This window comes from Mytilus trossulus, chromosome 9, assembly GCF_036588685.1.
Source record: "Mytilus trossulus isolate FHL-02 chromosome 9, PNRI_Mtr1.1.1.hap1, whole genome shotgun sequence".
Taxonomy (NCBI): Eukaryota; Metazoa; Mollusca; class Bivalvia; order Mytilida; family Mytilidae; genus Mytilus; species Mytilus trossulus.
In genome coordinates, this window is record NC_086381.1 from 73,950,274 (window position 1) to 73,964,533 (window position 14,260).

The following is a 14,260-nucleotide window of genomic DNA, read 5'->3' on the forward strand; positions in this document are numbered from 1 at the left end:
TTATGTTATTGTTACAGAACACACAAAGTGACTTATTTTAAAACCCCTCTTGGTGGTTATTTTTTACAGTAAAGGTACATAAACAATAAACGGATGTCAGCTACATCTACATGTATATCATACCACAATACTTTTAAACAAAACATATCAATTGCAATCAAGGTACAATATACATTTAAGGAGATGGTATGATTTTCAAGGAGCCTACTATTAATCAAAGACTGTCTTCACAGAAAGTGAATCTTCATTTTTCCGGTAAATTTATTAAAAGTAGAACAGGTTCACATAAAACTACTTATAGATAAACACGAAAGAGTTGTCTGCCTTACATGTCAAGATTTATAATCTTGTATAGTTAAACCTGATTAAACCGGACCCTGAATAAACCGGTTTCCTGTCCATTCCGGCCGAAATGAAAGTCCCATATTTTAACATTCAAAGTCTTTGTTAAAACACCCTTTGTAAACTGGACCCTGTGTATTCCGAATTCCGGTCTAATTATGAAGTCCCAATGCTCTTAATTACATTAATTATTACCTGTTAAAACCAGTTTGTCTAATTAATTTCAATGATTGATATGCAATCAAAACATATTTTTTTTTATACAATATGGCTTTTCGTGATGATCAATTAGTCAGGTGTCAAACTGTGAACCTACAATCGTACAGTTGTGAGCTGTATTATTTATTAAAACATTAAAAATGTGTCAATTAAACTAAAGGACACATCGTGATTTCGAAATCCTGAGTTACCTGTTGTGAATTCCTAAACAAATGACCTTGATAATGAAAAACACCCGGATGACAACAATCAATGGATATTGTACACTGTACGACAACGTTTCGAAAGTGATCATGGTGATGAAATTACGTTTGATAATATTCTGGCTTTTTAATCGGCCATTCCAACATTTCAAATTATTGATCATGGGAGTAAATCGAAACTTTCGTCTTGCAATCCAAACAACGCCAGCATTATGATGCAAATGCAAACATTGAAAAACGAAGTGAAATTATTTTAATTTATCAGATATAATTTACAATCAGAGAGAACTTGTACATGCAAAATGTCGAACGTTACAAGTCATAAACTTCGGGTCAAAACGGAAACCTGAATAAACCGGCTCACTGTCCAAACCGGCCCTTTTTCATAGTCCTGTAGCCGACCAGTTTATACAGGTTTTACTGTATCAAGAATTTGAAGTAGTATAAAAGGTTGAAATCTGGCGGACAGTCTACATACACAAAATGTGATAACACTGTTTAACCGATACAAAACTAGGACATTGGTGCATCATCACACCACAAGAACCGTGGACATAAAAAAAATTGTACATGTTTAAGTGTTCGTTGATAATATATTCAATTCTACACTAGAAATGACGAAAATGAAGTATAAAAATTGATAAAAAGTCTTATCGAATCAAAGGGAAACTCAGAATAATTTCCAATAAATATTTATATATGTCAATTTCTGATTCCTGTGATACGGACTACAGTCCACTGTTTATAAAGTCATATTCTGGGTCTTTTTATGCAGGGTTTTTTATGTTGTCAGATAAACTTACTTTGAAAGATGCTTAAGAATTTGGTTTTTTAAAATTGAAGCCATTTTCAGGCCTTTTTTTAAAGAAAATGTATCTTTAGGTCATGGTAACTGGTTGCTGACTGAATATAGCCGCTTACGTTATAGAAAATAATAATAAAACCTTACGGAACTCGCTTAGAGTTTTTATCTGTTCTTTTAGAACTATACCAACAAATTAATATGGAATATTGCATAAAAGTTCATCACTTAACATTCTTTTTAAATATTTGTGCATTTTGCTGATATCTTTTTTACGGATGTAAGGAGTCTACTTTCACTTTCACTTCATTTGCCCCGCCTCCATTTAAATGGGCATTATGTTTTCCATTTGTTTTCTGGCCTGTGCGCCCATGCGTCCGTTCGTCCGTCTCGCTTTAGCTTAAAGTTTTTGATGAAGTTGAAGTCCAATCAACTTGAAACTTTCTACAGATGTTCCTTCTGATATGATCTTTCTAAGTTTAATGCCAAATTAGAGATTTCCCCCCATTTTCACGGTTCATTAAACATAGAAAATGACAGGGCGGATGGGGCATCCGTGTACTTGTTTTAAATCATTTGGAATTAAGGAATATCAGTGGCGGATCCAGAAATTTTCATATGTGGGGACCCGCTCCGGTCATGCTTCAATGATTCCCTATATAATCAACCAATTTTTTTCCACAGAAACGCCGGAGTAAATGACCTTGACCTTGGCCTAATTTAAAGGGTTCATAGATCAGCTTATCTTTTAATGCTAAGGTCAAGTTGAAAGTAGACAAAATTTCTAGACATTATAGATTAACTCTTGGCATCGCACAAAGTTACTGTCATGTTTTTTAGACTGCTTATGACGTTTTTGCATTAAATATAAAAAAGAAGATATGGTATGATTGCCAGCTATCCACAAAAGACCAAAATGACACAGACATTAACAACTAATTCATCGCACCAGATGGATGTTGATTTATTATTTAGTCTTTATTATAGTTGTTATTGTCGTTGAACTAGCTGTCAATAACTCCGATTACTCTCAGATCATTACTTAGTGTCTTTTTGTTGTTTGGATGTCACTGACCACGTCCAGTCTGTATTTTTGTTAGATGTATTTCTATTTGTACCTATCTATTAAGTGGAACCTTTTTCAATTGATTATGCTAGATCGTTCCTATTTTGTACTGTTACACCACTGTCCCAGGTTAGAGGAGGGTTGGGATCTCCATAAAATGTTTAACTTGACTCCGCCACATTCTGTATATATGTGCCTATCCCAAGTCATGAGCCTGTATCTCAGTGGTGGTCGTTTGTTGTTGCGTTACACATTTGTTTTGTTTTTTCGTTCATTGTTTGATCATTATTGTGTAATTAATATGTATGTTTATTGTGTTAATATATGTTGGTTACAAACTGTAAAGTTTATATGACAATACAATATTTGATTTGATTTGAAATAATATAAAATAAAAAAAAAAGAAGATGTGGTATGATTGCCAATGAGACAAGTCTCTATAAGAGACCAAATGAAACAGAAATTAACAACTATAGTTTTCTCGTTTGAATTGTTTTACATTGGTGATTTCGGGTTCTTTAAAAGCTGACCAAATAGTATGGGCTTGGTCATTGTTGTGGCTCAGTATATATTCTTATGAAAATTCTGGATCCGTTTTTTTTACAAATTGATGTAGTTCAAATAAATATTATTTTCTATTCATCTGCTTCACAGTCAATTAAGGAAATGTTTTAAAATATATGTCCTGCTTCCTGCTTCCTGCTGGCTTCCGTTTATCCGATATTTCGAATTGCGAATGGAGCTTTGTGTAGCACAAAATGACACAAAAACTTTGTCTGCATGATGTCATCATTCTCCTAATTCTAATTTTAATTTCAAGATATGTCCTTAATTGTATTTTTTTTTAAATTGTTGCATTTTGTTTTTGAATATAGAAACTATTTCTATAGATATGCATAAACACTATAAATCAACACCGGGTTAAAACAAAACAAAATTTTAATAACAAAAAATATAATCAATAACTAAGTGAACAAAAGAAAAAAATAAACAATTAACAAAGTGAACAAAAGAAAATTGAACAAATAAATAGGTGAACAAAAAAAAAATCGAATCTCATAAAAAATCAAGAACAAACTGTATCCCTGTCTTTAACATTCTGGTTACAACAGCAGCAGAAAAGTCGTTTGAACTGTTTCCTAAAACGCTGAAATCTACCGATAGAACCATTGTGAACTGGTATTTCAGTCGGATCTGATTTGGTTGGTTCATTGAGCAGGAACTGGTTCATTGATTCAGCAACTTTATGACTGGTAGACTTTGATATTGTTGTCTTATTTGTTTCTTTTAATGGAGTAAAAAATGGCTTAAGTCTTGGCCTAGGTGGTTCTTCAGTATCACTGAGTGTGTACCACTCACTGTTCGATGTTCTTGCTGTATCTGGTTGGTCTAAAGAAAAATGATAAGAATTAGTTATATTAAGTTGTTTTGTATTTGAATCAATACAAAGTTTTTGGTCGATCCTAGATCACATGGCAAATGGTTCTGAATAATCGATTAATAATGAGTTAAGATAAGATATTTTTATTCCAATTAAAGGGCCACGAATAGCTAAGTTATTTATTACAACTAATAAGACCAAAGTTTGACAGGCGGAATTAAAATTTTCAGATCATCAAATCCCCAAACATGGACAGCATCATCAGTTTTTCTTTAGTGTAAGGACTTGCAACCATGATTTTATTACAACGCATAATTTATAAACTTAAGTCATGCTTTAAACGCAAAAGTTTCTTTTGGATGAAGAGTACCATGAAGGCACTAGACAATGCCATTCCGTTAGTTTTGCATGGACGTACAAAACTTTTGAAGAATAAGCTTAACCATAAACGTTTTTCAAACTGCAAAAAAACACAAAAAAAAGCAGTGTGTTATTTAGATAATCTTTAAAAAGAAAAAAAGGAAAATACTTTTTTTGCAGTATTGGTATCTGTGCAAAAGGTAACTTTTTCAAACTGTACAAACAACCATAGGCTCATGGAATGTTTCGACAGCAACAACAAACGAGAGCGGATGGATGTTATTGAAGAGTTGTTCAGTGAAATGTTTATTATTGAGGTTATTACCTTCTTCTTCACGGTCTTTCTCTTTGTTCTCGTCCAACAATGTTAGATCTAACTTTAATTCTTTTGGATCTACTGGCTTAGAACTTATATCAGCTGTCGTTGATTTGCTTCTCTGAAAATAAAAAAAAAAACTTTAATTTGAATACTATTTCTTCATTAAAACAAAATGTCAATTGTGTTTTAATTTTTAGAAAAGTTCTAATTGGCAATGCGAATACGGGATCCGATATATACAGTAGTGAACAGAGATACGAGATATGAATTCACTAGTGAACAGAGATACGGCAAATAACAGTAGTGAACAGAGATACGGCAAATAAACAGTAGTGAACTGAGATACGGGATAATTACTACAGTGAAATAATATCTTTACCTTAAATATCCTGCTTACAAATCGTCTGATAGAGCTTGTTCTCTTAACGTCATTGGTTCTGTCGGCCTTAAGTATTTCTGCATCACTTCTTGTTCTTATGCTGATGTGTCCTATTAAATATATTAATTGTAAGAGTTTCTTTAGCCTTAGTATTTTGGTCACGGGTTAAAGGATCTTAAAGCATAACATTAGTTATATGGTTTGCGACTAGCCCCTTGCCGTTCAAAGAGGGAAATTAAAATCGAAAGAGGATCTCGTCGAATTCATATTTTCAGTTGAATCTCCTTTTGCTTTTTCTCAGTACCCCGGGGCTTTATTGATACGTCAATATAGGAAGTCAGTCAGCAAATCGTATAACTTTTCACAAGTTTATCGCACAGAAGAATTTTCCTGCCAAGTTATCATGATGAATAGAAATAAACAATGAAATACAATAACATTATTTGATGCATGACGGTAGCTGATTTGAAAGCAGTTAAATAAGCTTGCTTTTCAATTTTGAGTTTGTTTCCTTCTTTTTCTAATACTCAACAGGTTTCTTTTTTCCAAATGACAAATATACGGTATTAGTTGCACTTGTAATTATATTAATTATAACGGCTTAAATTAATGAAATTATAAAGATACAATTAAGTTTACTTAATATATCGAGAAAAAGAGACAATTAGATAGATTAGTACGATGTTAATAAAGAAGTAAAACAACTTGTGAAGGAAAGGTGAATACAAAACACAAAAAACAAAGAAAGTATTCAACACGGCAGAATCTCCGAATTTCATCTCAACTGAAAAGAATAAAATGGTCTTCGAATTTACTGAAATATTTAGCGTATGGACATATTATCATAATTTTCAAACTAAAGTTGTTGCCGAAATAAAATAAAAACAATTTACAGCCTCTTTAGTCTTTTGTTTTCATGGTGTCATAATACACGTCTTTACTTTCAATATTACTATTCACAAATATCTTATCATTCGTCTCAACTCGGCCGATTCCGTACCCTCATCTAACGATAGAAGGAGAGTAGCGGATTCTACCGAGGATTGCCGAATGAGACATATTTCATTCGTCTCAACTCGGCTGATTCCGTACCCTCATCTAACGGATAGAAGGAGAGTAGCGGATTCTACCGAGGATTGCCGAATGAGACATATTTCATTCGTCTCAACTCGGCTGATTCCGTACCCTCATCTAACGGATAGAAGGAGAGTAGAGGATTCTACCGAGGATTGCCGAAAGAGACATATTTCATTCGTCTCAACTCGGCTAATTCCGTACCCTTATCTAACGATAGAAGGAGAGTAGCGGATTCTACCGAGGATTGCCGAATGAGACATATTTCATTTGTCTCAACTCGGCTGATTCCGTACCCTCATCTAACGAAAGAAGGAGAGTAGCAGATTCTACCGAGGATTGCCGAATGAGACATATTTCATTCGTCTCAACTCGGCTGTTTCCGTACCCTCATCTAACGATAGAAGGAGAGTAGCGGATTCTACCGAGGATTGCCGAATGAGACATATTTCATTCGTCTCAACTCGGCTGATTCCGTACCCTCATCTAACGATAGAAGGAGAGTAGCGGATTCTACCGAGGATTGCTGAATGAGACATATTTCATTCGTCTCAACTCGGCTGATTCCGTACCCTCATCTAACGGATAGAAGGAGAGTAGCGGATTCTACCGAGGATTGCCGAATGAGACATATTTCATTCGTCTCAACTCGGCTGATTCCGTACCCTCATCTAACGGATAGAAGGAGAGTAGCGGATTCTACCGAGGATTGCCGAATGAGACATATTTCATTCGTCTCAACTCGGCTGATTCCGTACCCTCATCTAACGGATAGAAGGAGAGTAGCGGATTCTACCGAGGATTGCCGAATGAGACATATTTCATTCGTCTCAACTCGGCTGATTCCGTACCCTCATCTAACGGATAGAAGGAGAGTAGCGGATTCTACCGAGGATTGCCGAATGAGACATATTTCATTCGTCTCAACTCGGCTGATTCCGTACCCTCATCTAACGGATAGAAGGAGAGTAGCGGATTCTACCGAGGATTGCCGAAAGAGACATATTTCATTCGTCTCAACTCGGCTAATTCCGTACCCTTATCTAACGATAGAAGGAGAGTAGCGGATTCTACCGAGGATTGCCGAATGAGACATATTTCATTTGTCTCAACTCGGCTGATTCCGTACCCTCATCTAACGAAAGAAGGAGAGTAGCAGATTCTACCGAGGATTGCCGAATGAGACATATTTCATTCGTCTCAACTCGGCTGTTTCCGTACCCTCATCTAACGATAGAAGGAGAGTAGCGGATTCTACCGAGGATTGCCGAATGAGACATATTTCATTCGTCTCAACTCGGCTTATTCCGTACCCTCATCTAACGATAGAAGGAGAGTAGCGGATTCTACCGAGGATTGCCGAATGAGACATATTTCATTCGTCTCAACTCGGCTGATTCCGTACCCTCATCTAACGGATAGAAGGAGAGTAGCGGATTCTACCGAGGATTGCCGAATGAGACATATTTCATTCGTCTCAACTCGGCTGATTCCGTACCCTCATCTAACGATAGAAGGAGAGTAGCGGATTCTACCGAGGATTGCCGAATGAGACATATTTCATTCGTCTCAACTCGGCTAATTCCGTACCCTTATCTAACGATAGAAGGAGAGTAGCGGATTCTACCGAGGATTGCCGAATGAGACATATTTCATTTGTCTCAACTCGGCTGATTCCGTACCCTCATCTAACGGATAGAAGGAGAGTAGCGGATTCTACCGAGGATTGCCGAATGAGACATATTTCATTCGTCTCAACTCGGCCGATTCCGTACCCTCATCTAACGGATAGAAGGAGAGTAGCGGATTCTACCGAGGATTGCCGAATGAGACATATTTCATTCGTCTCAACTCGGCTGATTCCGTACCCTCATCTAACGGATAGAAGGAGAGTAGCGGATTCTACCGAGGATTGCCGAATGAGACATATTTCATTCGTCTCAACTCGGTTGATTCCGTACCCTCATCTAACGGATAGAAGGAGAGTAGCGGATTCTACCGAGGATTGCCGAAAGAGACATATTTCATTCGTCTCAACTCGGCTAATTCCGTACCCTTATCTAACGATAGAAGGAGAGTAGCGGATTCTACCGAGGATTGCCGAATGAGACATATTTCATTCGTCTCAACTCGGCTGATTCCGTACCCTCATCTAACGATAGAAGGAGAGTAGCGGATTCTACCGAGGATTGCCGAATGAGACATATTTCATTCGTCTCAACTCGGCTAATTCCGTACCCTTATCTAACGATAGAAGGAGAGTAGCGGATTCTACCGAGGATTGCCGAATGAGACATATTTCATTTGTCTCAACTCGGCTGATTCCGTACCCTCATCTAACGGATAGAAGGAGAGTAGCGGATTCTACCGAGGATTGCCGAATGAGACATATTTCATTCGTCTCAACTCGGCTGATTCCGTACCCTCATCTAACGGATAGAAGGAGAGTAGCGGATTCTACCGAGGATTGCCGAATGAGACATATTTCATTCGTCTCAACTCGGCTGATTCCGTACCCTCATCTAACGGATAGAAGGAGAGTAGCGGATTCTACCGAGGATTGCCGAATGAGACATATTTCATTCGTCTCAACTCGGTTGATTCCGTACCCTCATCTAACGGATAGAAGGAGAGTAGCGGATTCTACCGAGGATTGCCGAAAGAGACATATTTCATTCGTCTCAACTCGGCTAATTCCGTACCCTTATCTAACGATAGAAGGAGAGTAGCGGATTCTACCGAGGATTGCCGAATGAGACATATTTCATTTGTCTCAACTCGGCTGATTCCGTACCCTCATCTAACGAAAGAAGGAGAGTAGCAGATTCTACCGAGGATTGCCGAATGAGACATATTTCATTCGTCTCAACTCGGCTGTTTCCGTACCCTCATCTAACGATAGAAGGAGAGTAGCGGATTCTACCGAGGATTGCCGAATGAGACATATTTCATTCGTCTCAACTCGGCTGTTTCCGTACCCTCATCTAACGATAGAAGGAGAGTAGCGGATTCTACCGAGGATTGCCGAATGAGACATATTTCATTCGTCTCAACTCGGCTGATTCCGTACCCTCATCTAACGATAGAAGGAGAGTAGCGGATTCTACCGAGGATTGCCGAATGAGACATATTTCATTCGTCTCAACTCGGCTAATTCCGTACCCTTATCTAACGATAGAAGGAGAGTAGCGGATTCTACCGAGGATTGCCGAATGAGACATATTTCATTTGTCTCAACTCGGCTGATTCCGTACCCTCATCTAACGGATAGAAGGAGAGTAGCGGATTCTACCGAGGATTGCCGAATGAGACATATTTCATTCGTCTCAACTCGGCTGATTCCGTACCCTCATCTAACGGATAGAAGGAGAGTAGCGGATTCTACCGAGGATTGCCGAATGAGACATATTTCATTCGTCTCAACTCGGCTGATTCCGTACCCTCATCTAACGGATAGAAGGAGAGTAGCGGATTCTACCGAGGATTGCCGAATGAGACATATTTCATTCGTCTCAACTCGGTTGATTCCGTACCCTCATCTAACGGATAGAAGGAGAGTAGCGGATTCTACCGAGGATTGCCGAAAGAGACATATTTCATTCGTCTCAACTCGGCTAATTCCGTACCCTTATCTAACGATAGAAGGAGAGTAGCGGATTCTACCGAGGATTGCCGAATGAGACATATTTCATTCGTCTCAACTCGGCTGATTCCGTACCCTCATCTAACGGATAGAAGGAGAGTAGCGGATTCTACCGAGGATTGCCGAATGAGACATATTTCATTCGTCTCAACTCGGCTGATTCCGTACCCTCATCTAACGATAGAAGGAGAGTAGCGGATTCTACCGAGGATTGCCGAATGAGACATATTTCATTCGTCTCAACTCGGCTGATTCCGTACCCTCATCTAACGGATAGAAGGAGAGTAGCGGATTCTACCGAGGATTGCCGAATGAGACATATTTCATTCGTCTCAACTCGGCTGATTCCGTACCCTCATCTAACGGATAGAAGGAGAGTAGCGGATTCTACCGAGGATTGCCGAATGAGACATATTTCATTCGTCTCAACTCGGCTAATTCCGTACCCTCATCTAACGATAGAAGGAGAGAAGTGGATTCTACCGAGGATTGCCGAATGAGACATATTTCATTTGTCTCAACTCGGCTGATTCCGTACCCTCATCTAACGAAAGAAGGAGAGTAGCGGATTCTACCGAGGATTGCCGAATGAGACATATTTCATTCGTCTCAACTCGGCTGATTCCGTACCCTCATCTAATGGATAGAAGGAGAGTAGCGGATTCTACCGAGGATTGCCGAATGAGACATATTTCATTCGTCTCAACTCGGCTGATTCCGTACCCTCATCTAACGATAGAAGGAGAGTAGCGGATTCTACCGAGGATTGCCGAATGAGACATATTTCATTCGTCTCAACTCGGCTGATTCCGTACCCTCATCTAACGGATAGAAGGAGAGTAGCGGATTCTACCGAGGATTGCCGAATGAGACATATTTCATTCGTCTCAACTCGGCTGATTCCGTACCCTCATCTAACGATAGAAGGAGAGTAGCGGATTCTACCGAGGATTGCCGAATGAGACATATTTCATTCGTCTCAACTCGGCTGATTCCGTACCCTCATCTAACGATAGAAGGAGAGTAGCGGATTCTACCGAGGATTGCCGAAGAATATCTCATTATAAACTTACTATTTTCTTTATTTTCATCTGTATCAGCTCTGGATTTTATGGCATGTGATAGTTCAAGTTTTCGCTGGAGCTCTTTTTGTTCTTCGGTGAAAGCTTTCACTCTCTCGTGAAGTTTTGAGACTGAGGATTTCAGCATTATATTATATTCAGTATTGCTGCTGCTTGGATACTTTAAAATAAACAAACCAATAATTTAGCATTAATATTGTGTAATAAACTTGTCATTTTCTTTTCTACAAAATCGAAACAAACTTTCGACAAATCAAGTGAATATACTTTTTAACAATTTACATACATTTTGTACATGTATTATAAAATCTAAAAACTTGACATTACCAACACAAACAATGACTCGCCTGGATACGATCTCATGGAACAATTATTAATGATTCAAATTTAGGACTTCGTAACAATACATACTGATTTATTATTTTCGTTATTTATTTATATTTTTCAAAAAGGATGCAAAATTATAGTATATTTTTTAATTACCAGATGGTACTGCTCTATTGATCCACCTGGTTCACATGAGGCCGATAATGGACACACTGCTGGATTATGAAAATCCTCAAACATCTTTCTGATCTGTTCCTGTCTTTTTTTTTCTCGTCTCTCCTCTCTTTCTTCTTTCCATTTTTTCTCTCTTTCGAATGCTTCAACAAGTTTTTGTCGCTCTGCATCCCTAACCGATTGGAAGAACGCTACACGGTCCTTTTCACTAGCTGTTTCTTCTGTTAGTGTCTCTGTTTCGACCTGCTTGTAAGAAATCTCCTGTGTAATAATCTTTGGTTTGGCTTGACCGTTCTGAATGTCTACTTTGTAGACTTGTGTGTTCAGTGTTGACATTACTTCGTCGACTTGTGTGTTCAGTGTTGCAGTAAGTCTATCAAGCTCTTTACGTCTGGCTTCTCCAAAGAAAGCGATTATTTCGTCTTCACTCTCCGTTTCTATGTTCTCTGCTTCAGCGTTTTGTTCTTTTGTGGTTGCAGTAAGTCTATCAAACTCTTTGGTTCTGGCACCTCCAAAGAAAGCAATTCTTTCCTCTTCACTCGCTGTTTCTGTGTTCTCTGCTTCAGCGTTTTGTTCTTTCATTGTGTCAGTAAGTCTCTCAAACTCTTTGGTTCTGGCATTTCCAAAGAAAGCAATTATTTCGTCTTCACTCGCTGTTTCTGTGTTCTCTGCTTCAGCGTTTTGTTCTTTCATTGTGTCAGTAAGTCTCTCAAACTCTTTGGTTCTGGCATTTCCAAAGAAAGCAATTATTTCGTCTTCACTCGCTGTTTCTGTGTTCTCTGCTTCAGCGTTTTGTTCTTTTGTGGTTGCAGTAAGTCTCTCAAACTCTTTGGTTCTGGCATTTCCAAAGAAAGCAATTATTTCCTCTTCACTCGCTGTTTCTGTGTTCTCTGCTTCAGCGTTTTGTTCTTTTGTGGTTGCAGTAAGTCTCTCAAACTCTTTGGCTCTGGCATTTCCAAAGAAAGCATTTCTTTCCTCTTCACTCGCTGTTTCTGTGTTCTCTGCTCTAGTGTTTTGTTCTTTCATTGTTGCAGTTAGTCTCTCCAACTCTTTGGTTCTGGCATCTCCAAAGAAAGCAATTCTTTCCTCTTCACTCGCTGTGTCTGTGTCCAATGCTTCAGCGTTTTGTTCTTTCATTGTTGCAGTAAGTCTCTCAAACTCTTTGGCTCTGGCATTTCCAAAGAAAGCAATTCTTTCCTCTTCACTCGCTGTTTCTGTGTTCTCTGCTTCAGCGTTTTGTTCTTTCATTGTGTCAGTAAGTCTCTCAAACTCTTTGGTTCTGGCATTTCCAAAGAAAGCAATTATTTCGTCTTCACTCGCTGTTTCTGTGTTCTCTGCTTCAGCGTTTTGTTCTTTTGTGGTTGCAGTAAGTCTCTCAAACTCTTTGGTTCTGGCATTTCCAAAGAAAGCAATTATGTCCTCTTCACTCGCTGTTTCTGTGTTCTCTGCTTCAGCGTTTTGTTCTTTTGTGGTTGCAGTAAGTCTCTCAAACTCTTTGGTTCTGGCATTTCCAAAGAAAGCATTTCTTTCCTCTTCACTCGCTGTTTCTGTGTTCTCTGTTCTAGTGTTTTGTTCTTTCATTGTTGCAGTAAGTCTCTCCAACTCTTTGGTTCTGGCATCTCCAAAGAAAGCAATTCTTTCCTCTTCACTCGCTGTGTCTGTGTCCAATGCTTCAGCGTTTTGTTCTTTCATTGTTGCAGTAAGTCTCTCAAACTCTTTGGCTCTGGCATTTCCAAAGAAAGCTACTCTTTCCTCTTTACTCGCTGTGTCTGTGTCCATTGTTTGTTGAAATAACACTGCATCTGATTCCGTTTCGCTGCAAGCAGCATGTAATACAGATAAGATAAATCCGCTCAAGTTGCGTTCAAAGGTTGCGTTATCTTCATCCATACCTGAAAACAGCACAACGATATATTAAAGGCCAGGCTGACGGCAAAAAAAAACAACGTATTATAACACAACTTGAACTAAGGGTTTGATTGTCCCATGTCAATTGACGAGGTTCGATGTCCAAGTCGGCTTATCCAAACAAAATTTCAGTTTAGTTTTATATTCCATTTTTCCAGCATTTCCTAAATAGAATATCAGAAAATTTTCCTTATATACAGAAGTATCAATCTAAAGCGGGTTTGCTCTATGGTGTCGAAAAGAAATTCTGTGACCGCCGATCTTTAAACCACCGTTAAGTTCCGTTTTTTAGATTGATTTTTTTTTCATTGTTAACGTTAAAAATGGATTTAATTTAAGTCTAACATTGTCTTGTATTGCCCTAAAATCAAGAGTATTTGTAAGGCCTTCATTATACTAGTATTAGGGGTTCAAACGTTCCTGAAATACCAACAAAGATCATATTCTTTTTAATGCCACTTATTTATAGTACTAGTAATTGTAAAGGTTTTTCATATCTCCATAAAACATTTAATGCAAAACTAAATCATCATATACAGTATCGTATCACTAAACGTTAAAAGCCGCTTAGACGACCGAGGTGTAAACGGGGAAAAGGTGTGCAACTATACAAGTTATTCTTTGTTTACCCCTGATATTTTCCTACCGTATGCGCAAAGCTGAAGAGCACACAAACAAATCATACATTTGAAACCAATCGTAATATAGAAGTACATATTTTGAAGCACGAACAATCGAAAGCTGTTGAATACATCTTGTGACATTCGCAATCATGACAAGTTTCGATTGCATATGTCGAAAAAAAAAGACGCAGTTGACATGCTATAATAAAATTTCTTAAATAAGAATAACTACTACTTACTCAACTCTTTAATTTCCCGATTCATCACCTAGATTGTACGCTATTCTTTGTTTTCTACTCCTCGTTCTCTGTGCATAAAATAAATATAAACTGTTTCGCTCGACAACAACGTTGCTATA

At 38.2% G+C, this 14,260-nt stretch overlaps 2 protein-coding genes across 2 annotated transcripts in view; both read right to left on the reverse strand.

Annotated features, from left to right (window-relative positions):
• Positions 1 to 1,680, reverse strand: part of LOC134683398 (bridge-like lipid transfer protein family member 3B) — a 55,360-nt gene extending 53,680 nt beyond the window's left edge. Inside the window, exon 1 of the mRNA XM_063542680.1 lies at positions 1,568 to 1,680. Coding sequence (XP_063398750.1) covers positions 1,568 to 1,611 — 44 coding nt within the window. The 5' untranslated portion in view covers positions 1,612 to 1,680. The remainder of the gene's footprint in view (positions 1 to 1,567) is intronic.
• Positions 1,681 to 3,610: 1,930 nt separating this feature from the next.
• On the reverse strand, positions 3,611 to 14,260 carry LOC134683399 (trichohyalin-like). The gene is made up of 6 exons (XM_063542681.1): positions 14,142 to 14,260; positions 11,354 to 13,263; positions 10,862 to 11,030; positions 5,072 to 5,181; positions 4,699 to 4,810; positions 3,611 to 4,021 (listed from the first exon to the last, which is right to left on the reverse strand). The coding sequence occupies exons 1-6, from the start codon at positions 14,164 to 14,166 to the stop codon at positions 3,699 to 3,701; spliced, it is 2,649 nt and encodes an 882-aa protein (XP_063398751.1). The 5' UTR covers positions 14,167 to 14,260; the 3' UTR covers positions 3,611 to 3,698.